The following is a 27,003-nucleotide window of genomic DNA, read 5'->3' on the forward strand; positions in this document are numbered from 1 at the left end:
GGGGCCCGGGGCCGGAGACCCACCTCGGCGGACCCCCGCAGGCGTCGCGGCGCGCACCTGCGGGCCACACCCGCTCGAAAGTTCCCAGACCAGCGAGCAGCGGCCGAGGGCCACGTTGCCGATCCACCGCCAGGGCACAAAGGAAACGAGTTGTGGGGGGCGGCTGGGCTGCAGAAAACCACGAGACCCTCACCTGGGAGCGAGTCGCCAGCTCCATCTTCCTAACAGGGATCCAGCCTCCTCCTAGCATGCGGCCACGGTTGCCGGGCTCGCCACGGGCGCGCCGCACCGAAGACGCGCGGCCAGCGCGCTCCGCCTGCAGCTCGGGCGGGCCGGGGGAGGGGCGCACTCGGCACCCGGATCTGGGGGGGATCCCGACGCACCGCGCGTCCCGTGCCGCCTCACCCAGCTTCAAAGCCTCGGTCGCCAGCCCATCTTGTGGACCCTCCACCCTTGGCTTTGCTGGCGACACTACACGAGGGTATACTTCGCGTTCGGCCCGAGGCGGCAGCCCACGTGCCCGTGCCGGGCTCCCCCCTGCAGCGGAGGGAGGGAGTGGAGCCGTCCGGCCGGGGTTCGCGCGGGAGAAATGAGAAGGGGCCGGGCCGGCCCGGGCTGCAGCTGGCACGCCCCGTGCGCGCTCGGCGCCCCGTGCGCACTGGGCTGGCTCTGGCTCCAGCCCTGGAGCGTGAGCCGCCTCCGCTGCCCTCAGGACCTCCGCTCCCAGAAAGGATTTTAAGGGCGCCCGCAGAACTTTTTGTGTTGTTTTTCTTGCAGAGAGGCGGGCCTGCCGTCGCCCCGAAACGTTGCAGGGCAACCCAGGAGTCTTTACCAAGGCGTGTTGCAGCCTTCTTTCCCTGGACACTTGAACGGGTTGTGGCACGCTGTGCAGCTGCATGCCAGAGCTGCATGCTGGACTTCCACTCGCGCCAGATACCAGCCTCTGGGTTAGGTAGGCCTGGGAACACAAGGCCCAACCAAACTCTGGACTGTCCCTTGTTGGAGTTTATGATCTGCAAGACAGTCACCCACAAGAGAGAAATGTAGTGCACATGATAGAAATAAATATGGTAGTAATACAAATGTAATAAGAATGATAATTATGTCATTTTACTAATTGGATTGACAGTCGATGTAATTAATAGCAATTTGATTCCTGCTAATTAGTAATGGCAAATGTAAAAATGTGGTGCGTAGAAACGTAAATTTGAAAGAATAATATATGCCCACAGGGGGAAAAGTAAGTGGTATATAGAGTATTAATTAAGATAGACAATTTTGCAGGGATCATGTAGGATTTAAAGCTCAGGAAGGGGGGGGGATAAATGGGCGGGGCCTATGGAAGACTATCTCCAGGGAGGATGGAAAATGAAGTCCTGAAAAACTAATTTCACCAGTGAGCCAATGGCACATGCCTATTACTAGGCCTGCCTACTCTGAAGACTGAGAGGTGAAGTTGAGGTTTGAAGCCAGCCATGGCAGAAACATCTGAGACCCTTTTCTCCAATTAACCAGCAAAAAGTCAGAAGTGGAGATGTGGCTCAAGAGACAGAGTTACAAGTCACCTTCACCAGTAAATCAAGCTAGAACATGAGGTCCCGAGTTCAAACCCATGTCTAAGCACATACACACACAGAAGAAAAGTAAAAGCACTAGCATACAAGTAGAAGGCCCTGAGTTTAAATACCAGTATGAACCACCAAAAGAAACAGAAAAAAAAATAAATGAGGGAATTCATGCACATGTTAATTCAGCACAGGGCTTAAAGCAAGCTGAATGTACATTAAAAAAATTTAAAAAGCTAGAATATAAAATGTGAACACTAAGAATCTGGCGAAATGTTGAGATTATTTTATGAGAGGAAACTTTAAAACATAAATGGATCAAACATAGAAAAATCTCAAAATAAACTGGGCACAAGTGGCACAAGCCTGTAATTGTAGCTACTCAGAAAGCTGAGATCTGAGAATTACAGTTTGAAGCCAGCTCCAGTAGGAAAATCGGTGAGATTCTTATATCCCATTAACCACCAAAAACTGGATGGGAGCTGTAACTCAAAGTGGTAGAGTGCTAGCCTTGAGCAAAAAAGCTCAGGAAGTGTCCAGGGTCTGGATTCAAGTCCTACCACCAAACAAAAAAATAAGTTATATGTGTGAGCATGCACTCATGCATCTGTGTAGCTAAGATTCTAGTTTGTATTATCCAATAAGAATAAAGCAACCCTGTGTTTTTCTTTCCTTTGGGTTAGGGTCTCACTGAGGCCAGCCCAAGCTGGCTTCAGATGTGGCATTTTTCTGCATCAACCTCTGGAGTGCTAGGCTTATAAGCATGAACCACTAAGTCTGGACAAAACATTTCCTTCAATTAGACAATGTTCTGCTAGTCTTAACTAGTCCCAGGGTTTGAATACTGAACCCATATATGACATGGGTTGAAACTAAAGGAGAAAGTAAAGAGGAAACATTTCCAGATGTTTTCTTATCATGCCTGAGTAAATGTTTAAGCAACTTTATTATTCCTATCTTCAACCAAGAAGAGATGAACAACAGAGATTTATGCAAACAGACAGCTGCAAAATATCCCAAGTCCCCAGTGTGAAATAGACTTTTTTTCTTCCTTTGTTCTTTTGTTTCTCTTTCTTTTCCTTTCCTCCTTTCTTTTTCTTCCTTCTTCCAGGTATGTAGGAGCTTAAACTCAGTTCCTGGGCATCATGCCTTGCTTTTTCACTCAATACTGGTAATATGTTCTACCATTTGAACCATACCTAAAGCCTATTTAATTCTATAAATAGGAGATATCATGTCTCCTCAAAATTAGTGTTATAGAATTAAGTAAAATAATATTTGCACAGCATTTGGGATATCTTAGCAATGCAATATAAACTCCAAACAGGATTAATGGAATCCATATGTCATAAGCTTTTGCAACATACGATATGCTATTTTTAATTTTTCCCAGAACATAAGTGTTATTTTAAATGACACCAACAAAGAATGGATAAAACAAAGTAGATTATTCTATTATTCTTGGTATTCTAAGAAAATTATAATGGCTATTTCTAATAAGTGGTACCAACAAAAATACTGCAAGATATAATTTTTAAAGAACTATGAGTTTTATTTAATGATGAATTTTATAGATAACATATTTAACTATAAAATTTCAATAGGTATATTTATTAAGAATAACTTTTAGGGGCTGGGAATGTGACCTAGTAGTCAAGTGCTTGTCTAGCATGCATGAAGCCCTGGGTTTGATTACTCAGTACCACATACACAGAAAAGGCTGGAAATGGTGCTGTGGCTCAAGTGGTAGAGTACTAGCCTTGAGAAATCTCAGGGACAGTGCTTAGGTCCTGAGTTTAAGCCCCAGGACTGAAAAAGTAAAAAACAAAAAAACCCAAAACAAACAAAAAAAAATCTCTCAGATTTTTCTACATAATCTGACTGCAACCTCAATCCTCCAGATCACGGCCATTTAAGTAGTATTACAAGAAATGTGAGCCATTAGCACGCAGCTATATGTCAAAACTATAGTCACAAAACATTTCACCAGTTTGAAAGATGCACAGTATTTTTAATGCAGTTTTTAATTTCTACTTTGTCAAAGCTAAATTAACCAATGAATATTTCAAGAAAGAATCTCAAAATAGCAATATTTATCACATTCATTTCCTGAAAACTTTAATACTTTGGTTATGGTCTGTTTCAACTATTTACAAAGTCTTGATGGACAGTTTGACAAGCAAGTCTCCGGTCATACAATGGAAAATTTGGAATCTGAAATGTAAATTTCCTCGGAAAATCTGGCTCTAGAAATAAAATATCTTGTAGTAGTTCTATACGTTAGGGAGGACAAAGGCATGAAACCTTTCCTCAGAACTTGGGGAAATGTGCAGATCATCGCATTCTTGCCCATACTTAATCGTAATGACTGAGTATAAGGCAGGGATTAAGTCTGGATCACTTTTTTTTTTCTTTTTTGCCAGTCCTGGGCTTAAGCTTAGGGCCTGAGGACTGCCCCTGGATTTTCTCAAGTCTAGAACTCTACCACTTGAGCCTCAGCACCACTTCTGGCTTTTTCTAAGTAAGTCTGGATCACTTTTGAGAGCAGAAAATCCATAGGCTTGGAACAGTAAGGGGTGTGTTTATTCCTTTAAGCTTCTAGATGATTCTAGCAAAAAATGGTTGAAAACCATTGCTCTCATTTCAAAATGTAGTCCTGAGATCTACCATGGCAACTCTTGGGCTCTGGTAGGAAATTCAAATTCTCGCCCCAACAACCAGATCTACTGAGTCAGAAATCCTCTGGGTACAACCCTGTGTATGTATATATACATATATATGTGTATATACAGACATATATATGTGCTGTATTAAAGCTTGAATTCAGGACTTAGGGGTTTTTTTCAGCTTTTTCTCTCAAGGATAATGCTTTACCACTTGAGTCATCATTCCACTTCTCGCTTTTTCTGGTTAATCGACAATAAGGGTCTCATAGACTTTTCTGCCTGGGCCAGCTTCACACCTTGTTCCTCAGTTCTCAGCTTCCTGAGTAGCTAGGGTCACAGATGTGAGCCACTGGCACCCAGTTGTATTGTGTCTTACACCTACAATTTTCAATTAAAGAAACTATAAAAATGGGGGTTTATAGAATATACTCAAATTGACCCAGGAGAGCCAGGTTACAGCTCAAATATACCCATTGTATGCTATCCCCTCTCACTTTTTTGCCTTCATAGCTTATGAGTGAGGAGAAAAAAAAACCCCACAGACTTTAATGAGAAGAAATAAGAACTGAGTTCTTTATGGACTACCATCCCATTGTATTTATTTAATGTGTCTGTGGCTCTGATTCTCTCTGCTAGAATCAGAAGTGTTCATCTCTATTTACAGGCTACTTTTTGCATTCTGATATTTGAGTCTTTCTCCCATGCCACAGACACTCCATCTCTCCTTCTAAAATCCACACATATTCTAGATGAAAGTGAGAAACTTTCTCCTTAATCATCTCACCATCATATCAGAGCTTTCAGCTCTGACCTATTCATTTTCCATGGAGTCCTTCATAGCTTTAGAGTCTAAATGAGTTTCTTGATGTTGCTAACTCCCGTCCAGCATCAAGAAATTTCTGGTACTACTCTAATCAAGATGCATTGTTTGGCTAAGTGAGATGGCTCATTGCTGTAATCAGAAGACTTAGAGCTGAGGATCATGTATTGAAAGCAACCTGGAAAGGAAAATCCATGACATTCTTATCTTCAATTAACCACCAAAAACAAGCAGAAGTGGAGCTAAAGTAGCAGAGAAAATGGCTAAGAGGCAGTGCCCTGGCCTGGGATTCAAGCTCCAATACCAGCACAGGAACACCTTTGTTAAAAAAATGCATTGCACAGGACCAGGAGTTTGACCTAGTCGTTTGGCCTAGTGGTAGAGTGCTTGCCTAGCATGCATAAAGACCCTAGTTCAAGTCCTCAGTACCACATACATAGAAAAAAGCCAGACATTGTGCTGCAGCCCAATTGGTAGAGCTCTAGCCTTGAGAAAGCACAAGCACAGTGCTCCGGCCCTGAGTTCAAGCTCAAGACTGGCAAAAAAAAATGCATTGCACAGCCAGGCATCTGTAATCCTAGCTACTCAGGACGCTGAGATCTGAGGATCGCAGTTTGAAGCCATCCTGGGCAGAAAAGTCTCTCTCCCGAAGAGACTCGTATCTTCAATAAAACACTCAAAAACCACAAGTGGTGCTATGGCGCAAGTGGTAGAGAACTATCCTTTTGTACAACTATTTGAAGAAAACAATAACTAAGGCACAATCTTGAGACTATGCTATGAAAGTGATAACCATAATTTCCACATGGAGCTCATAACAATAGAACTTGGCCATTTCTGATCTTTAAATCCAGGCAATTCCTATGAGCAAGAGGAAGATAAATATGATTTGTTACAGAGTCAAATTCCTAAACTGCTATTGTAAACAAGAAGTCAATTTTTTTCCAGACTCTGACCAAGGAAACTGAAATGGAATGATGTTACTTTCAGTCTCTTTTTGTTGTTTTTGCTCTTAAAGCAAAGCTACATATGCGCTCCTGGCCTCTCCGTCTTTCCTCTTTGTCTGGAAACACTAAATCCAGTACTTTGTATTCCAGAGTTTCCAGGTATCTGGAGGGACCCGAAAAGGAACAATAGAGTTTTGTAGGTAAAGAGAGGTGGATTTTGGAATTCCATAGGAAATTTAGGTCATGTCAAAGTCAAAGTAGAAATATATCATTTTTTTCCTGTGCTCATGGGGCTTGGATGCTGTCCCTGAGCTCTTCAGCTCAAGACTACTGCCCTACCCCTTGAACCACAGCCCCAATTCCCATTTTCTAGTGATTAATTGGAGATGAAAGTGTTTCATACTTCAGTGCACGGCTGGCTTTGAACCTTGATCCTTGTATCTCAGCTTCCTGAGTAGCTAAGATTATATGTATGAGCCATCGGTCCCAGTAAATATATCATTCTTAATACAAGTAACCCCCCAAAACAACAGTATATCAAAGTGATAATAGTAGTAATACCGTATAACATTCTACCTTTGGGAAAAGCCTTGCTGTCTGGTCATCGCAGCCTGGAATGATCTGCACAGACTGTTAAGCCATGTTTGGAGAGAAGAGAAAACAGTACGAACAGCAAAACTAAAAAGGAAATGAAGACAGAAAGAAACAGCAGTATGAGCAAGCCATTTACTTGACAACATTCATGTGTCTTTTGCCTTCTACCCTTTCTCCCAAAGAAAAAAAAATGATGAAAGGCAAACTAAACATATCTATACAAGTTCAAAAGAAGTTATAGGCTAGAATAAGTGGGCGTGGACACCAGAACTCGAGCTTAAACCCAGGTTCTAGGCAATGTGCTTTAACTTTCTTCAGTCAAGGCTGGTGCTCTACTACTTGAGCCATGTCTCCTCTTGGAGCTCCCTGGTGGTTATTGGGGATAAACATCTCACAGAGATTTTTCTGCTTAGGTTGGTTTTGATCCTCACATCTCAGCCTCCTGTGCAGCCACCAACATTGTAGGCATTAGTATCAAAATGCCTGGCTTAAAGTGAATTTGCCTGTTTTTTGTTTTGTTTTCGCTAGCACTGGGGCTTGAATTCAGGATTTAGGAATTGTGTCCTTGAGCTTTTACACTCAAGACTAGCAGTCTGTCTCATGAGCCACAGCTCTATTTCCAGCATTTGGGGAGTTAACTGGACATAAGTCTCTTCCACTGTTCTCAGGCTGGCTTTGCACTGTAATCCTCAGCTATCTCAGTCTCATGGGTAGCTAGGATCACAGAGATGAGCCACAAGTAGTTTCAGCTTTCAAAATGAGGTGGTTTTTTTTTTTCATTTAAAAAAGTTTTTTGCAACACATACAACAAGGCAACATCTATTCTTTTTTCTTGTCCTCTGGGATGGGGTCTGTGGGCGGCTCGTCCACTGTAGGGCTGTGGCTCTCGGAGTCAGTGTTGCTTCCTTGGCCATGCTGTCTACCCCCTCCTGCCAGCTCTCCTTGTACTCAGCAGTGGATGTGCCTTCTTCACCGTTCTGTTGGCTCTCTGTTGTTTCTTTGAGGCGTGCTCCTCTGTCTCCACTGGAATGCTCTCATCGTCCTTCTTCTCGGCTTTGCTGGCTGCTGGCTCTTCCTCGGGAGCCATGCCACTCTGGCCAGGCTCAGCCTGCTCCACAGCCTCCTTCTCCCTCTCCTCCTGCTGTTTGCGGGCCTGTTCCTCTGCCTGGGCAATTTCAGCCACAATCTTCTCCATATCCACTTCTACCTTCAGACCACACAACCTTTTCAGCTCGTTATGAATGGAGTCTGTGCTTTCCAGGAACTTCCTCTTCTTTTCCTGGTGTCATTCCTGTTTAAAGCTCAGTTTCTAGTTTGCGCTGATGTACCATTAAGGACTGCACCTGTCGGTTAAGGACCTGCCTTGTGGCTGTGGTGACAACTGAGGGGACATCTGGCACCCCACACTCACTGAAGATCTCGCTGATGAGGTGGTGGTGCCTCTGGAAACGGGCAGTGGCTGTATGCTTCATTGAGAAGCCATCACCATAATCATCCGTGTCTTCAGCAGGCTCAGTGTTCATGAAAGGTTCCCCTTTCTGCATGCAAGACTGTCTGTCAACTTTCTTCATCTAATGCAGCTTCTGCACGGCTTTTTGCATTGATGTAGGCAAGGTATGCAGGGGAATTGTGATAGGGCTTCATAGATCCATTGTACTCTATCTTTTCTGCTTTGTATTCGTCTAAATATTCTTGTTTCTCTTCATCAGTGAGATCTCGCCACATGCCACCAATAATCTTGCCAATCTCCCGCAACTTTAGGTCGGGGTTGGAAGCTTTTACTTGGTCCCAGACCTTTCTGCTGTATCTCATGTAGGGCATCAATGGTTTATCTGGTGGCTTTGGGGGTTTTGGAATCGTAATACCAGAGGATGCCATGCCCCAGCTTTTGGTGCCCGGGTTCCCTCCCAGCCTGTAGTTGTTGTAGGCGAGATGACTGTATGGATTGTATCCCACAAACCCTGGTATGCTGGGCATTTGTGTGGCAGGAGCTGGGGTGAGAGGTGGGGCATAAGATTCTTTCCGTGGGCCAAGAAGGCAACCCCAGCTCCAGCTTCGCTTCCCTTTGTCTTAAAATGAGTTTTTAAAATGTGTTGAAGTTTTTGCAAAACTAGAACTGCTTGAAAGTACAGTATGTAGATTTCTTTTTTCAGAGATCTCAACTAGAACTTCAGGGCTAGCAAAACACTTTTGTTGAGAACTGGGTCTTGGGCCTCTTCCCTGCCCTCAAGCAACAGAAGCTTTGACGCCTTGCTTCCTATTTCTGCAGGCTTTCTATAGCCTGTAGGTCTCTAAACTTAGACACCAGAGGTTACAACTGTCATAAAAATAGAGTACCTGTTTGTTGCACCTTCCATCTAGCGAATGTAATATAACCTTCTATTAATTACAATAAAAAATATATGGAAAAAAGTTGAGTACCTGTTTGTTGCAAGCCACATCTTTATACCAATTGTTTCCCTTTTTGTCCTCTTCCCAACCAAAACTGAGTCCAAGTATTATTTTGACTTTTGACTTTTTCTTTTCTTTCTTTCCTTCCCTCCTATTCTCTTTCTTTTTTTTTCTTTTCAGTGCCAGTCCTGGGACACTCAATGCATGGGCTCTGTCCCTGAGCTCTTTTCCTCAAATCTAGTATTCTACCACTTAAGGTCCAGCTCCACTTTCAGCTTTTTGTTGGATGAGAGTTGCATGGACTTCCTTATCCAGGCCTGACTTCCAACAACAATCTTTAAATCTCAACCTTCTGAGTAGCTAGAATTACAGGTCCCACAGATCCCAGCCCAATTTTGAATTGGATTTCTTTTTTTACTCTGTGTTATGAGAATTCTTTATATATTCCAGATATTAGTTTCTCCTCAGTCAGATAGACGGTTTACGAATATTTTCTCTTAGTCTTTAACTTATATATACATATATATGTGTATGTGTATATATATTTAATGTTCTTCACATTTTATTTCACATAGCTAACATCAGTTTATGAATTTCCTTTTTATGAACTCTGCTTTTGATGTTAAGTCTTTGAACTCTGTCCAAGTCTTCCTACAACCGTTGAGCATTTGCAGATAGCATCTGAATAGGAAATTTACAACCAATCAGAATCAATGCAAACCACTAAAAAGTCATCATCCAAACACCTAATTCTAACAAGGACAACAGACCAAAGCACAGCTCATGGCATAAAATCCCTTAACTCAATTCAGACATCAGTGGCTCCTAGCTATTCAGAGGCTAAGGAACACAGTTCAAAGCCAGCCTGAGCAGGGAAGTCCATGGAACTCTTATCTCCAATTTACCACCAAAAAGCCAGAAATGGAGCTGCAGTTCAGTGTTAGAGTGCTATTGTTGAGCAAAAAACACACAGGAACAGCTCCCAGACCCTGAGTTCAAGCCCCAGTTGAGCACAAAAATCAATTTAGATTCAGCAGTTCTGGATGGGGCCAACTGCACAAACATTTTTTGTTAGATGCTAACAAAATTTGTCCCTTCCTCCCCAAACTTCATCCTTTGAAATCCTAACCCTCAGTGTGATGATCTCTGGAGACAGGGTTCCTATTTAGGGACTTATGGAGAGTAAATGAAGTGACAATGGTGAGAACCTTGCATCTGGCTGCCTGCCTGTCTCCTTCTGTAGCTCTCTTCACCCCATAAGGAAACAGGAAGGAGCTATATGACTACAAGCCATGGAGAGCGAGTCCTCTTCAGAAACCAAATGGCCAACGCCCTCATCTTGGACTTCAACCTCCAGAACAGTTAGAGAATAAACCTGTTTTGTTTAAGCCCAAGCATGTAGCATTTTATTATTGTATCCCAAATTGGCTATATGCCAGCCAGGCTCTCAAAGGACAAGGCCAGTATGTTTGGCTGCCCTATAACAGTGAGTGAAGACTTTGCTGTTCCGGCAGGTCCACAATTTTAAATTTAAGGTGCTTAAAGAAATAGCATGTACACTGGACAGTAGTGGCCCATGCCTGTAATCCTACACAGAAGGCTCCAATTAGTCAGAAAAACAAAACAGAAAAAACAAAACAAAACCGAAGTGAAGCTGTGGCTCAAGTGCCAGCCTTGTGCAAAAAAAGCTGAGATCCTGGGGTCCCAAAGTCTCAGTACGAAAGAGAGAAGAAAAAAAAGATGTACAAATATCACTATGATATTCATTCTGTTTTTGATTTTTCATTTTTTCATATTTTTATTTTAATTAATAGAGGGATTACAGTTATATTCACCAGATAGAAGGTGCATTACTTCACATTCATTGATACCTCATCTCGTGTTTTTGTCCCCATTTCCCTCCCCCCAATTCCTCCATTCATCTCATTCTTCATTCTGTTTTTTAAAAGCAGGCAATGAAGTTTTCGTATGAAAGAGATCTTTTCTACACCAGTATTGAAAACTCAGTCTTCTTGATTCTATACTAATTGACAAAACAAACAAACAAAAAAACAGGAGCAAAATGAGGAGGGCAAAACTGTCCCATGCGTAAGGAGAACAGGTTTAAAGGGAAAGCCCTAGAGCCTGGAGTAGGGGACCCATGAGCTGAGGCATGCCAGAAGTTAACCTTTCCTCTGCTTATTTCCTCAGGTGCTGAAAGTAAAAGGAGTTGGATCTCTTGCTTTGGGGTATGTTCCTTTCCTCTGGGGATCAGTAAGATAAGGAGATGATCTTGCCTGGGGCTGAAAAGGTGTTCTTGAATTTCCTCCCACAGGAGAGGAAAATGACCAAAGCTAGACAAAATGACCAAGCTAGAGAAGGAAGAGATGTATAAAAACAAAAAACAAAAAACAGGGGCTGGGAGCCTGGTCTAGTGGTAGAGTGCTTGCCTACCGTGCACTAAGACCCGGGTTCAAGTCCTCAGTACCACATACATAGAAAAAAGCCGGAAGTGGTGCTGAGGCTCAAGTGGTAGAGCTCTAGCCTTGAGAAAGTCCAAGGATGGTGCTCAGGCCCTGAGCTCAAGCCCAGGACTGGCAAAAAAAAACAAACAAACAGACAAACAAAAAAACATTTAAAGATCTGTGTACTGAAAGCAGGCTAGCTATAAAGTGACTTGGTTGTTGAGCTAAAAGTATACTTGTGAACATGTTGAGGTGTCATGTTCATAATGGCAGCCTAATCAACAATGACGGGAAGCTGAAGCTAAGGGCAATCTCTACAAACAAACCTGGTTATAGTCATCCTTCACCAATTAACTGTCCTGGCACAATCCCTTTTGCCTTATTACATTTCACAATTTTAATTCTCTGTCTTAATTCTTCATGAGGGTTCCCATGCCACTTAAAACTTATATTAAGTAAATGTCTGCTTTTCTTCAGTTTAACTTTACGCCCAGCTGGGACCTAGAAAATATGGCCATGGAGTTCTCTTCCCCTACAGAAGGACTAAGAGTTCAAGGCAGGCCCAGGTAAAGTTAAGAGATACCTTATCTCAGAAAGCAAAAATAAAACCCAATTGGCTAGGGGAACTAGGAGCTCAAGTGGCAGAGCATATGCTAAGCAGGTTCAAAGCCTTGGTTCAATCCCTAGATCCCTGAAGAAAAAAAAAAAGGTAATTCTATAAGAGAAAAAAGAGATATGCCATATCAAATATCAAAACATGTTACATATAATAATTAGTACATCATTATGACAGGGAAATAATGGATGAAGATGTGTATACTTTTAATATAGTATATTAAAACATTGATATTTAAGATTAGAGGAAGGAAAGATTATTAATAAATATTGTTAAGACTTAAAGAGAGTCTTCTCTGAAGAAGAAATAAAAATGCCCTATAGAAATAAAAATGCTCAACATTTCTGGTCATAAAAGAAATGCAAATCAAAACAACTCTAAGATTCCACCTCACTCCAGTTAGAATGGCCAGGATCAGGAAAACTAATAACAACAGATGCTGGAGGGGATGTGGCCAGGAGGGATCACTACTACACTGTTGGTGGGAGTGCAAACTCGTTCAACCACTATGGAAAGCAGTATGGCAGTTCCTCAAAAGACTAAACATAGAGCTCCCCTATGACCCAGCAATTCCACTACTTAACATTTACCCAATTGTCCAGAAACAAGGGCATACTAAGTCCACTAGCACAAAGAGGAGCAGTTTCATTTTCAGAGAAGAGGCTGCACAGCCAGGGAGGAAAGCCCCACATAGTGACATCTAAGAGACCTCAAATGAAATTCTCAGTGCTCTCTTCTGTTGTTCTAAAGTGAAACCTATTGGCCAACAACTCAAGTCCATGCCACCAAAAACGTCCAAGCATCATCTCGCAGGCATAAACCAAGGAACACTAGACGTTTCAAGAGATGCTCCAAAGTGAAGAAAAATTCTAATAAATCAACAGGGAAAATAACTTCACAATTAAAGAAATAACTCATATACTAGAAAGAACATTTTTTTAAACTTTTTTTGGTATCCTCAGCCATACACAGTAGGGTGCCATGAAAAAAAATGTAAAGGAATTCAAGAATATGGTAGACAAAATAAAATATGCAATGAAGGTTTTGAAGAGTCAGGAAATTTTCCAGAAGTGTAAACAAAAAGAAAAGAGGAAAAAAAAAAAGAAAAGAGATGGAAACTGACAGAAAAGCTAAATGAGATGCAGAATTAATACAAGAGTTTTCAATATTTGACTTTGGGAATTTCACAATGAGAGAGTAGAGGGAAAAATAAAGGTAGGTAGGCATGTAACTAGCCTGAGAGAGCAGACAGAGGTAGTAGGTAAGTAGATATAGGTAGGTCAGTAGGTAAGTAGATTGAGTGAATGAGCGCGTCAATCTAGAAATAAAGGGCATTATGCAGATTCAAAGAATCCACTAATCAGCTAGAATAACAAGTGATAAATATCTCCATGATGAAATTCCAAATTATCCAGAAATTTGAGAACATAAGATAGAAAGAGGAGATCTGGAAAGTTTACAGAAAGAATAAATCACAGTATCCAAATCAAATGCAATTTTTCTTAGTATAGATATAATAGAAAATGGATAAATACTTCCAAAGAGAGAAAATAACTATTATCTATAATTAAGCAGAGCAAAACTAGAAATTTAGTGGAAATAAAAAAAATAATCTGGGTACTGTTGACTCACACCTGGAATCCTAGGTACTGTGAAGGCTGAAAACAAAAGATCCAGATTCAAAGCCAACTCAGTCCATAAGATTCTTCTCTCCAATTAACCACCAAAAAGTCAGAAGTGGAACTGTGGTTCAAGAAATAGGGCATTAGACTTGAGTGGAAAACCTAAGCAAAAACATGAGGCCCTGAGTTCAAGCCCTAGCACTAACAAAAATAAACCCATAATTCTATACAAGCATGATTTACTTTCTATGTGTTAAATATATTCTCTACAATACTGCAGATTGGACCACTAGGAAAGAGGAAATTTGAAACTATAAATGGCCAAATGGAGTGTTTTGGGGTGCACAGAGGCTAGCAGATCCCCCCTGAAGGGATGAGACAATTGTGAAGCTCAGCAGAAATATAAAACTGTATTACAAAGAAACTATGGTTATGGTATAAATCTTGCCTCTGCAGTGTATGATATTTTCAGAGTTATGACATAAGTACAGATTATTCATGTAACTAAAAAATAATAGAAGACTGAGCGAGGTGAGAGAGAAGTGCTGTTAGGAGGATTATATTTTAAGCTGCCAAGGAGAAAGCCATTAGATAATGCCTAAAATTAAATAAATAAGTGAATATTAATAGAATCAGATTCTTTTAGGTTATTAAAAATCACTAGGAGAATCACAGCTAAACAAAGTATGGATGGCTCTGGGGAACTGAGAATAGAAACATAGAATAGGAATTTGTTTATATTGTAATCTTTTAAAAATATTACAGGGGCATACCTGACTGTGGCACTTCAAGTTCATTCAATGGGGATTGGGAGGCTTTTTTAAACAAATACACACACATATATTACTATAGTTATAAAAGTGAATACCCAGGATGAAAAATACTACCAAGATTACAAATTTTCAAAGCATACAGATAATACAGGCATCACAAAATACAGTCAAAAAACATGTAATTGTTTGGCATTTCTATTATGCATTTCCTGGTATTTAAGGGAATGCAGTACTTTTTAATTGCCTTTTCATTTGGAATATGCAAATAAACAATTTTCTTTAGTGGGAGCAAAAAGATAAATCAGTCTTGCTTTAGCATGAAATTGTTTTGCATTACATTGACAGGTTAGAGAAGTTTAAGCTTCACAACTTGATACCAAAAACATGCTTCAGTTAATAGAATGTGTAACTGAATTGGGGGAAAACTATACTGTGTTTAATATACGAACAGTAGAACAGAATTAGAAATTTTTGGCACCTAAGAATCTGAAACATGCATTGTCCAGAGGTGAGCTAGTAGGGAAGCAGACAAATGGTGTGAGGGAGGGTAGGTGAATGCAGCCATAATATCAAAATGCATATGTGAAATTGGAGGGGATGGGTGGGGCTTGGAGAGATGGGAGAGAATGATACAGGAAATGACACTGATCAAGATGTATTACACTCTTACATCATATGTTGAAGAGAAACCCCTGTACACATCCACTTAAAGATAATAAAAATAAAAGTTGGTTCAGTGACTGATCCTAAATACTTTTTGAATAAAAGTTGTTCATAAGCCAACTCGCTGTCTGTGTTCTCCTTGTATTTGGCATTCATGTGATGATTCATCATAACCAATGAAATCTTCCATATAACCAGTTATGGCTGTCAACCTGGTCCTGTATACAATGGACACAGCTGATCATTAAATTCCTCGGTACCACATACATAGAAAAAAGCTGGAAGTGGTGCTGAGGCTCAAGTGGTAGAGCTCTAGCCTTGAGGAAGTCCAAGGACAGTGCTCAGGCCCTGAGCTTAAGCCCAGGACTGGCAAGAAAGAAAGGAAGGAAGGAAGGAAGGAAGGAAGGAAGGAAGGAAGGAAGGAAGGAAGCGAGGGAGGGAGGGAGGGAGGGAGGGAGGGAGGGAGGGAGGGAGGGAGGGAGGGAGGGAGGGAAGAAATATTTTCCAGAGACTAGTTTCTGCTCTACCAGTTTCAAACCCTGATTCTCCTCCCTTATCAACATACTTCAATTACTGTAAGAAGAGTCTATGTTTATATGTGTATATTAAAATATGACCTCTGGCTCCAGCAACCAGAGACATTATAAAAGGCATGAGAGAAAACCAATTATTTTATTAATTAACTGTCTGATACATCCCTATACTGCATTTCCTGGTATTTGTGCATCTTGAATAGCTAATCTAGCAAAATGAAGAGAAGTATTCCTGAATGCCATTCTATGCCATTGTGACAGTAAATATACAGTTTATGGAAATGACTGCAAACTACATAAATACATCACAATGACATTGTTTTCTGTGGCTAATAAACACAGTCCTACAGGCTGGGTGGCTTCTAGTGAGAAGAGACTTATTTGGATTCATGGCTCTTGTCCAAGGTTTAGAGACCACATCTGATGAGGGCAGATTCACAAGGTGGCACAAGGCATCAGATACAGAGAAGCAGGTCATGGAAAACAGCTAAACTGGTTTTGTAACAGTTCTACCCTCAAAGTAGCCCATTAAATCATCAATCTATTTACTTACTAATTATATGAATGAATTAACCCATTCCCAAGAGCAAAACCTTCATTTTTTTTCCTTTTAAGGTCCATCCTGGTCCCGTTCTCTACTATTTCATAATGGGAATATGACAGGAGTCAGGGGAATACAAACCATATTCAAAACACTATTCTGACTGAGACTTAAACAACAAGATAGCAATTCAACATCATCTTAGTGAAAGAGTCAGTTACGAAGGTAGTAACTTCTGCACAACAGAGAAAAGCATGCTCAACAGGTTCACCACACCAGAAGACAAATGTGGTATTACTGTGTCCTGACTTTCTTTATGCTGCTCTCAATTGAAAGAGAAACCCCACTTCTGTTTTTTCCTTCAGTTTTCCCCTTTCATTAAAAAGCTGTTTGTGGGGACCAGGAGTATGGCCTAGAGGTAGAGTACTTATCTAGCATGCATGAAGCCCTGGGTTTGATTCTTTTTTTTTTTTTTTTTGCCAGTCCAGGCACTATCAGGGGCTGAGCACTGTCCTTGGACTTTCTCAAGGCTAGAGCTCTACCACTTGAGCCTCAGCACCACTTCCGGCTTTTTTTCTATGTATGTGGTACTAAGGAATTGAACCTGGGTCTTTGTGCTTGCTAGGCAAGCACTCTACCACTAGGCCAAACTCCTGGCCCTGGGTTTTATTCTTTTTTTTTTATATGTTTTTTATTGTAATTAATAGAAGGGTTACATTATATTTGCCAGATAGAAGGTACATTAAGTCACATACATTGATACCCTTTCTCATGTCTTGGTCCCCATTTTCCTCCCCACACCCCCACCCCTCATCTTGCTTTACCCCCTTCCCTATCTGATTTCAAATAACCAAATACAAATATATCCAATATATCAGATAACAAAGTAAGATACTGTAACAATATGAGATAATCAAGGGATAGCAAAAGAGATGAGAGATAACATAGTACCTTCAGAACAACAATCACTCATTATATGGCTTTTGTTTCTATATCCTGAGGTCCATACATTTAGTGTCATACTATATGGCCTTATGTATCAAGGTTTTGCTCTATTGCAAATCTCTGCTAGGAGAGCCCAAGGTTTCTACTGATTATGACAAATGAGGGAAACCATTGAGCCTAAGTTCCTTTGAGTCTGGCTTACTTCACTTAATATGATTTTTTCTAAGTCTTTCCATTTCCTAACAAATGGAGAGATTTCCTTCTTTCTGACCGCAGCATAGAATTCCATTGTGTACAAATACCACATCTTGTTGATCCACTCATCAACTGAGGGACATCTGGGTTGGTTCCATATCTTTGCTATGGTAAATAGTGCTGCAATGAACATCATTGTGCTAGTGGATTTAGTCTGTCCTTGTTTCTGGACAATTGGGTAAATGCCTAGTAGTGGAATTGCTGGGTCATAGGGGAGCTCTAAGTTTAGTCTTTTGAGGAACTGCCATACTGCTTTCCATAGTGGTTGAACGAGTTTGCACTCCCACCAGCAGTGTAGTAGTGATCCCACCTGGCCACATCCCCTCCAACATCTGTTGTTACTAGTTTTCTTGCTCCTGGCCATTCTAACTGGAGTGAGGTGGAATCTTAGAGTTGTTTTGATTTGCATTTCTTTTATGACTAGAGATGTGGAGCATTTCTTCATGTGTCTATAGGCCATTTTTGTTTCTTCTTCTGAGAAGACTCTCTTTAAGTCTTTGGCCCATCTTTTAATGGGATGGTTGTTTCTTTGGAGATTAGTTTTGGGGTGATTCAATTTTTTGAGCTGTTGATATATTTTAGATATGAGGCCTTTATCCGTTGTGTAGTTAGTGAAGATCTTCTCCCATTCTGTAGGCTTCCTAATTAATTTACTAGCTATGTCCTTTGCCATACAAAAGCTCTGCAGTTTAATGCGGTCCCACTTATCCAGCCTTTCTTGGATTTGTTGTGATTCTTGGTCCTTATTAAGGAAGTTTCGACCTGTGCCAAGGAGGCCTAGTGTATCTCCTATTCCTTCTTGTAAAGTTTTCAGTGTGTCAGCTTTTACCTCGAGGTCTTTGATCCATTTGGAGTTAATTCTAGTGCAGGGTGACAAAGAAGGATCCAACTTTAGTTTTCTGCAGGTGCTTATCCAGTTCTGCCAGCACCACTTGTTGAAGAGGCTGTTTTTCTTCCATTCTATTTTTTTGGCTCCCTTGTCAAAGATTAGGCTGCCATAGGTCTGTGGTTTAATATCTGGGTCTTCAGTTCTATTCCATTGGTCTTCAGGCCTGTTCCTGTGCCAGTACCAAGCTGTTTTGATAATTATAGCTCTGTAATAGAGTCTCAAGTTTGGTATTGAAATTCCTCCTGCGCTGTTCCTTCTGCTAAGAAGCTTTTTTTTTGCTATACGGGGTCTTTCTTATATACAGAAAAAGCCAGAAGTAGTGCTGTGGCTCAAGTGGTAAAGTGCTAGCCTTGAAAAAGTTCAAGGACAGAGTCTAGGCCCTGAATTCAAGCCTCAGGGCTTGTAAAAAAATAACAAAAAACAAGGAGGAGGAGAAGAGAGGGAAGAGGAGGAAGAGGAGGAGGAGGAAGATGAAGATGAAGAAGTAGCAGCTGTTTGTGTGTAAGGTTTCCAGCAAGACCCAATTCCACAAAGTGCCAGTGTGCTGAGCTCAACAGTAGTTATTTTAATCCACTGACAAGTTAGACCTCGGCTGTATCTTGTTTCTGAGACACAACACAAACTCATTTAGGTCTTTGCTCTTGTAGTGTTACACTTTTTTTAAGTCTTTTTCTTACACGAAGATGCTTCTGTATAAGTAAAGCTATTCTTCCTCCCAGTACTGGGGATTGAGCTCAGGCCCTAGGCTCTACCATTTAATAATTTTTCTGAGTGTCTTTCACTTTTACTTTGTTTTTCACACTTTCATGGAACCCAGCCTCAACCCACAATCCTCCTAAACTTTGTCTCCTGAGTAGCCAAGATTGTAAAACATCACACTTGGCTTGTTTTTTGAAATACGTGTAACTTTTTGTCCTGGCTGATCTGGTATGTAATCTTCCTATTTCCAACTTTACTTGAGTTCTTAAGACAAGTCATCTTTGGGCTGGGAGCATAGCCTAGTGGTAGAGTGCTTACCTAGCATGCACAAAGCTATGGGATCGATTCCTGGGTTTTGCATACACGTAAAAAGGCAGAAATGGTGCTGTGGCTCAAATGCCAGAATGCTAGTCTTGAGCCAAGTGTCCTAGGACAGTGCCCAGGCCTGGCGTTGAGGCCCCAAGACTGGCAAAAATAAATAAATAAATAAATAAATAAATAAATAAGTGGTCTTATGTTTGAAAGTTAAGTGTTTCACAATTTTCTACAATTCTTAATTTTATTATAATCATAGCCTGATAATAAATTGAAAGGAATAAAAGAAATCGGGCATACCTCACTAAGCTTCTCCCTGATAATATCTCACACATCTCTAGTACAGACCATAACGAGGATATTTTCATCAAGAAAAAGAATCACATGTATTTGGACTCAAAGGTAAGGTAAACTTTCTGTAATTGATGAGGCTGTGTGGGTTATATACACAGAATATTGCTCCATGGGTCACTACCTTCAGTGCAGTAATGCTTTTTAGGCCTTTCTGCTGACATAAGAAAGTGAAGTCATTTCCTCCCTCCATCTTCTATGTGACACAGGCCATAGGCAGGCTCATTCCTAGAAGCTGTGGGAATCCTCATCAGGTAGCTCTGGTTAGAGTTCCTAGTATCAATGACCATGGGTGAAGATCTCTAAGCCATGTATATCCTACTACTGTCTTTTTTTTTCTTTTCCTCTCTCGTGAACTTGGGGTTGGGCCTATGGAAATCTGATGCTTCTCCCAGCCTTTCCCAGGTTCCACATTTTCTGTACAGGCAGGTCTCCTGATAGAGTTATTAGATGCTTGAGTCCATCCTCACATCTCCTTGGGAGGGGGCACTAGATTAACCCTCACACACCAGTGGTCTACTCCCTTTAGTTATCATGAATGAATACACGCAAATGCTGCAGCACAGTGAGACCATCCTCACATAACCTTGCATCCTCTGGCAATGTCTCCTTAGTCTCTTCTGGCTCACAGGTTCATTGTTCAGGGGCCATGTTAGCTCCACCTGAAGCTGATCATGTCATTCTCTCCTGCCGGTTTCTATTGAAAACCCACATGGGTTATGCAGAGCTTAAGTTCTAGGGTCTTGCTAGTACTTTGTAGATCACAGGGCATGAAGACACATCTTATCTTTCGGAGCACGAGTTAGGCATCTTATTGGTTTCAACCCCATGGTCTCTCAGTAACCCTGGGCAGGTCACCTCTATGCCTCTCTCCTGGGAAGTCTAATGTCCTATTACTGCTTTCTCACTCTGTCTCAGCCTGGTGGCCTTCCTGAATGAATAAATAAGTAGCCTATCCAGACAAGGAAATGCCCAGAGATATTGATATCAGGTATCAATACCAGGTCAGCACATGGCTGTGCAATATTCCATCCCATCTCCCCGTCATTCCATCCCAACTACCCAAGGCTCTTCCTTTATGTCCAAAAGTCACCAAGAAGTGCTTAGAGGAAGGACCAGGCAGCTAGCGTGATAGATTTTTATATCTGCCCTCTTAGCCACCCAACAAGTCCCTAGTATGGCTACTTATGTGTTCAAGGTCTCACAGCTAATAAGGTAGATTTACAGTTATTCCATGTTTACTCTGGCTATTCTAAACAGCCGTACCAGGTTGTTTACAACCTCACTCGGGCCATGCTATCCACTGTGCAGTCCTTGCCTCTGATAGCTCCATTACTCTCTGACACTACTGACATTCTACTCTTTACCAGCCATTGTGCTAATAAGTGCATGGCATGTGACATGGCATGAGGGAATTACCCATTAGCTATACAACCTGTGAAGCTCAAATCACACATCGTCAACAAAGTGGAAAACCTTTTCCATTTTTCATTTTCATGCTCTTAGAGGAATTTGGAATCTTTTGCAGATTCTTCTAGAGGGGAAGAAGAGCCCCAGGGAATTACAGGGACAGAAGGAAGAATTGATCATGGGGCAAAATTCAAGGGAGATACTCCCATAAGCAGCACATAAGTCTCCTCAAAACACAAACTCTCTGGTTAACATGGGATTCAGTTTCTCAGAGTAAAGATATCTTCACTGAAAGAGGACACAGAAAGTCAAGGAAGAAGGAAGTGTTTGAAAAAAGCCACCATCTGGCACTCCAGCTGGCTTTATGTTTGATAATTATGGTAATTCAACACACAACTATTTGGAAAAATAGGGAAATTTAACTAAAGGTAACTGAGCTTTGCATTTCATTCCATGGGAGCATTTCATATTCCTGATTTGGTTCTTTCCTGTGGTAAATTCAGAAGTCTTGGACAATAAAATCAAACATGATGAATGGACAGCCTATGAATTATTAGAACTGGAATTTGAAGCACGAAAGAGAAAACGTGATGGAACTATTAATACACAAAAAATTAATGAGTTTGGAGAGAGTGTACCAGAGTATACAAAAACAACATTGGAGGATAGGAAATGAGTAAGAAAATTATAGACATTGTGAAGATGATTTCTGAAGAACCTAACTTTTTCAGCCTCCTGCTCCCATCCTATCCACCCTTCCTTCTCTCCTCCATAAGAATATGAACTTCCTTTGCCTTTATCACCTTCTCCTTCCACTCTCTTTAGCAAACTCCAAGAATTTTAACAAAATTCTAATCAGAGGAAAATATCGTTTCATCTCCTTTCAAGCCCAGGGCCGAGAGTTTGGCCTAGTAGTACAGTACTTGTCTAGCATGCATGAAAGCCCTGGGTTCAATTCCTCCATACCACAAACATAGAAAAAGCTGGAAGTGGTGCTGTGGCTCAAGTGGTAGAGCTCTAGCCTTGAGAAAGCCCAAGGACAGTGCTCAGGCCATGAATTCAAGCCCTAGGACTGGCAAAAAAAAAAAAAAAAGAAGATAAAAGCCCAGAGGCACAGGAGATCCTGAAGCAAACAATAACTCCATAGACAAAAACACCACTGAAAATTTTGACTATTGGCTTCTTGATCTACATTAGGCTTTAGAAAGGCAGAAAGCCGGTTTCATTTGGCAGATTGTATACAACCTGTTGGAGATTTCACTAGACTAGGTGCTAAAATGGAGAACTTCTGAGAATTAGGAGACCTAGGATTCAAATGGAACAAAATTCAGCAATGTAAAATAAAATAAAAACAAAAAGCTGTAGAAATGTGTAAACAATTCTCAGGAATTCACTCTGGGAACTTTGAGGATCACAGAAGTTTTAAAACTGCATTTATAGAAAGGCTAGAAGAGCACTAGGCCACTTTAGTCAAATAAAATAATAGAACTTAGGGCTCTCTTCCAGCCTTGATACCTGAGCGAACAACTTCTGAGAACTATTATTTTTTTTTAAAAGGCAAATAAAACCAGACACCTTTGGCTTATGAAATCCTAGCTACTCAGGAGGATCTGGAATGTTTTAGTTCCAAGTCAGCACAGGCAGAAAACTCCATGAGTGTCCATCTCCAAAATAATCAGCTAAAAAGCAGGACTGCAAATATGGCTCAAATAGTAGAATGTCAGCCAAATAGGCACAAGATCCCAAGCCCAAATTCCAATACCCTTCTATGTCAAATGGAAGAGGATGGAGAGTTTTACAAGATCTTCCCCAGCCAGTACTTCCTAACCTCTGTGTATTATTATACAACATTGCCCTAAATGCAGATTTTTGTAGTGCCTTTCTGAGCCTTGAGGCTACACCAGTCAGTATTTGCTCATCTTTGCAACGGGAAGAACAAGCACAGGGATACACTGGAAGTCCCATGTATTTTTCTGAAATTCTGTAGGCCATCTTATTAATACTGACAATTATATCATGTCTTCCTTTATTCTGTATGGGTCACTAGTGGAGAACACAACACCAGTGGACAAGCCACTCTTGTGTTCCCTCTCATATGATTCTTACCTCAGAGACAAGCATTCTTTGTGCCAGCAACCAAGAAGGGCTACTAAGTATCCTGAGATCAAATGCCACTTTGTCCAGAAAGGTGAATACTTAGATAACATAGTGACTCAGGACTTCTTACAAATCCATGCCATAACTCTTTTATTTAGGGGTTTTCCTATACCTGCTTCAGTCCATTAAGGGGATTCGTAGGATTAAGTGGCCATTACCAAAATTAGTCAGTAATTACCCAACCAGTACATAAAACATGAGACTAAGCAGACGCCATACAATTAAGCCTACAGGAGCTCAAGGACAGCATTAAGCTAAGTTGAAGTTTTAGGACACCCAATAAGAATCCTCTGTTTTTTTTTTTCCATTTTAGCCTTTAGAAGAAAGGAAGAGTGACTCAGAAACATGGAAGAAGGTCTAAGCCCCTGGGTATCTCAGTCAGTTATCCAATCCAGTGGAACACTTTCATTCTATATGAAGGCCATCTCAGCCACTGCTGCTAATTCTTTACTGAGACTACCTAAGCAATTCATCTTAGGGTCTCCTCCCACCAATCAACACCCCACTCTGTGTGTGGGTGCATTATGCCTGAGCTTTATGCTCAAGGTTAATGCTCTACCACTTGAGCCACAGCTCCACTTCTGACCTGTTCAGTGTTTAATTGGAGAGATGAGTCTCACTGCCTTGCCCATGAGCACTGGCTTTGAACTATCATCCTCAGATCTCAACCCGGAGTAGCTAAAATTATAGGTGTGAGCACTGGTGCCCAGCTAGCCTTTGTTATTTTTTCCTTAGCTCTTATGAGAGCCTGATGGGCTCTACCATTCACTTATACATACAGAAGAGATGCTTCCAAATCATACAGTTTTTAAATATAGAGATTAAAAATATTTACTTTAGGCCACCTACTACCAATGTGTTTTATTTATATAGGATGTTCCTACAGACAAAATGAAAAGTAAAATTCTAAATGATGAGCTGCAAGTTGCAGGCTTTTAAACCTTACACAAACATATGCAAGTATGTCTCTATTCTTTTATTTATGTATGTGTTTATTTTTCATGGTCCTTAATTATTCACTAACCCTCCACATTACTCTTCCAAAGCCAGGCATGATAGTGCTCCTTAGCGGTAGAGGCAGGAGGTTGGGACTTCAAGGACAGCCTGGGAAAGGGTGGTCACTAAACCCTACTTCAAAAACTAAGTAAAAACAAAAGGGCTGGAAGCATGGTTCATATGGTAGAGCTTTGCCTAGCATTTGCTGGATCCTGTATTCATTGATCACAATGGTAAAATTTTTTAAAAAAATTACTCTCCCATTCAAGTATTTTTTGCCTATTTAGACTTTCATTTATATAACACAGTAACAAAGAATCCTGGGGGTGTTTTAATATGTTTATGATTAAAGCATACTTTTGGATCCATTTTTAGGAACAATATTTCACTTAGTACATTTAAAATTAAATCACACTATTGTATTTCAAGCATAAACTTGAACTTACATTTAAGTTTCAAATGTCAAAACCTCCCTCGAGAATAGAGATTAATATTAGAAATTCTATTAATCTCATACAGTAAGTTTTCAGATTTAAGATGCGTGGGGGAAATCACATGCTTTCCATACATCTGGAAAAGCCAACCAAAATTCAACATCCCCTCAAGGTTTTTAAAACTCAGAAGACTAGAAAGGGAGTAAGACAGCCTTTATATATGTGTGTTCAGTTGTGTGAATGTAAAGTGTATGACTAAGTCCTATGACTTTTTAAAAAGAAAAATTTTTCCAGATGCTGATGGCTCACATCTATAACCCTAGCTACTCAAGAACCTGAGATCTGAGGATAACAGTTCAAAGCCAGCCTTGGCAAGAAAGTCTATGAAACTCTTTTCACCAGTTAAGCACCACAAAAACTGAAAGTGGAGCTGGGGCTCAAAGGAGTAGAGTGCTAGCCTTTAGCAGAAAGCTCAAAAAGCTCAAGGCCCGTAGTCCAAGACCCATGACTAACAAAGAAAGAAAGAAAAAAAAAAGATAAAACCCAAAAATGTTGTTTTCATTAAATGTTAAGTTTCATTAATATGTATGTATTACTTTGTCAATTACATTTTATATTAAAATACTAGTTAGTAAATGGAAAATAAGGAAAGATAGCCAGAATGGAAAGACTTGGAAAAAATCATATGAAGTAAAGTGAGCCAGACCCAAAGAAACATAGGCTGCATGATTTCACTCATTTATAATCACTAGAATATGTCTGTAAATCTACAAGGAAACCCAATGGATGATAAACATCAAATAATCACACTTGGTCATGACTAAATAAACAGCACTCCAAACATTCACACAGTGAGATCTGAGGAGGATATTCTTAGGAGAGGATTGCAAGGGCTCTATAGATAAGTGTGTAAGATCATCTAAAATGGTGCTTATCAAAATGAACTTGGAGCAATGGAAACAAGAGGTTTTTTTATTGTACTGTTTCTGATTATCTTTTTCCTTTTCTTTGGTTTATTCCCTTTGGTCGTTGTTTTTGATCTCTGTATCTATTGTTTTGTATATAAATTTATCTGATTTGGGGAGGGGAAGGAGAAGCACTGAAATGGTGGGACAAAGGGTGAACTAATTCAGCAGTGATATCAGACACTATGTCAGAAATGAACTATACAGTTTTGGGTGGAAGGGGATCAAGAGGGGAAAAACAGAAAATGAGGGAGGGGTAACACTATTCAAAAAGAAATGTATTCATGGGTTTGGAATGTGGGCAAGTGGTAGAGTGATTACCTAGTATTCATGAGGCTCTAGGTTCAATTCCTGGGTACCATAGAAACAATAAATAAAATTCATTTAAAAAAATGTACTCATGACCTGACTTATATAACTGTAATCCCTCTGTACATTATCTTTACAAATAAAATAAAAGCAAATAATTAAAACAAGGTGAGGAACATAAAAGGAAAAAATAAAAGGAAGGAAGGAAGGAAGGAAGGAAGGAAGGAAGGAAGGAAGGAAGGAAGGAAGGAAGGAAGGACGGACCTGGGAGCTCATGCCTGTAGTCCTAGCTACTCAGGAGGAAGAGATCTGAGAATCGTGGTTCAAAGTCAGCCAGGGAAAGAAAAATCTGTGACTCTTATCTTCAATAAACCACCAGAAAACTGGAATTAGTAGAGCACTAGCCTTGAGCAAAAAGAGCACTAGGACAGCACTGAAGCTCTAAGTTCATGCCCTACAACTGATGAAAGAAAGAAAGAAAGAAAGAAAGAAAGAAAGAAAGAAAGAAAGAAAGAAAGAAAGAAAGGAAGGAAGGAAGGAAGGAAGGAAGGGAGAGAGACAAAGAGAAAGGTGAGATAGAGAAAGAAAAAAGAAAGGGAGGAGGAGGGAGTGTGAGAGGGAGGGGAAGGAAGGAAAGGAGAGAGAGAAAAGAAAATTCTAAGTTCTCCCTAAGTTAATGTACACAGGTAATATGATACCAATAAAAAATATGAGTTTTTCTGGAAGTAGGCAAGTTGATACTGAACATCATATGGAAAAGCAAACACAAAATAACACCTAGAAAAACACTGAACAAAAGAAAGCATACCAGAGGGAAAGCGAACCAGAAGGAGAGAATGGGAGACCATAAAAAGACAAGTACTTGCAGATAGTATCTAATACTTATTGTGTCTTAATGTTAAAATTATGGAGATTTTGTTGAATGGTAGTGATGACTAGAAAGTCATTTGAAATAAAAGATTAAATTAGATTCATATGTCATAAAATATACTAAACTCTAAAGCTTTAAGGGATATAAGTATAATGAGGTGTCAGTGGCTCACACCTATAATTTCACTACTCAAGAGGATGAGATCTGAGGATCCTGGTCTCAAGCTAGCTAG

General features: G+C 40.5%; 1 protein-coding gene and 1 pseudogene across 4 annotated transcripts in view; both read right to left on the bottom strand.

Annotated features, from left to right (window-relative positions):
- Window positions 1–27,003, bottom strand: part of Cdca7l (cell division cycle associated 7 like) — a 129,080-nt gene that overhangs the window by 31,716 nt on the left and 70,361 nt on the right. For 2 of the 4 annotated variants that reach the window (XM_090332738.1, XM_090332737.1), the window contains exon 1: window positions 194–279. The exons of 1 other annotated variant lie outside the window; for it this stretch is intronic. In XM_090332738.1, the coding sequence (XP_090188864.1) occupies window positions 194–250 (57 nt within the window). In that variant the 5' untranslated portion in view covers window positions 251–279. Of the gene's footprint in view, window positions 1–193; window positions 280–27,003 lie in introns of those variants that run through there. One more of the 4 variants, XM_090332740.1, reaches the window with a different exon arrangement.
- On the bottom strand, window positions 7,412–8,611 carry LOC150063058 (SWI/SNF-related matrix-associated actin-dependent regulator of chromatin subfamily E member 1 pseudogene; annotated as a pseudogene).

Source organism: Megascapheus bottae, chromosome 5, assembly GCF_031878675.1.
Source record: "Megascapheus bottae isolate mThoBot1 chromosome 5, mThoBot2.hap1, whole genome shotgun sequence".
In the NCBI taxonomy this organism is placed as follows: domain Eukaryota; kingdom Metazoa; phylum Chordata; class Mammalia; order Rodentia; family Geomyidae; genus Megascapheus; species Megascapheus bottae.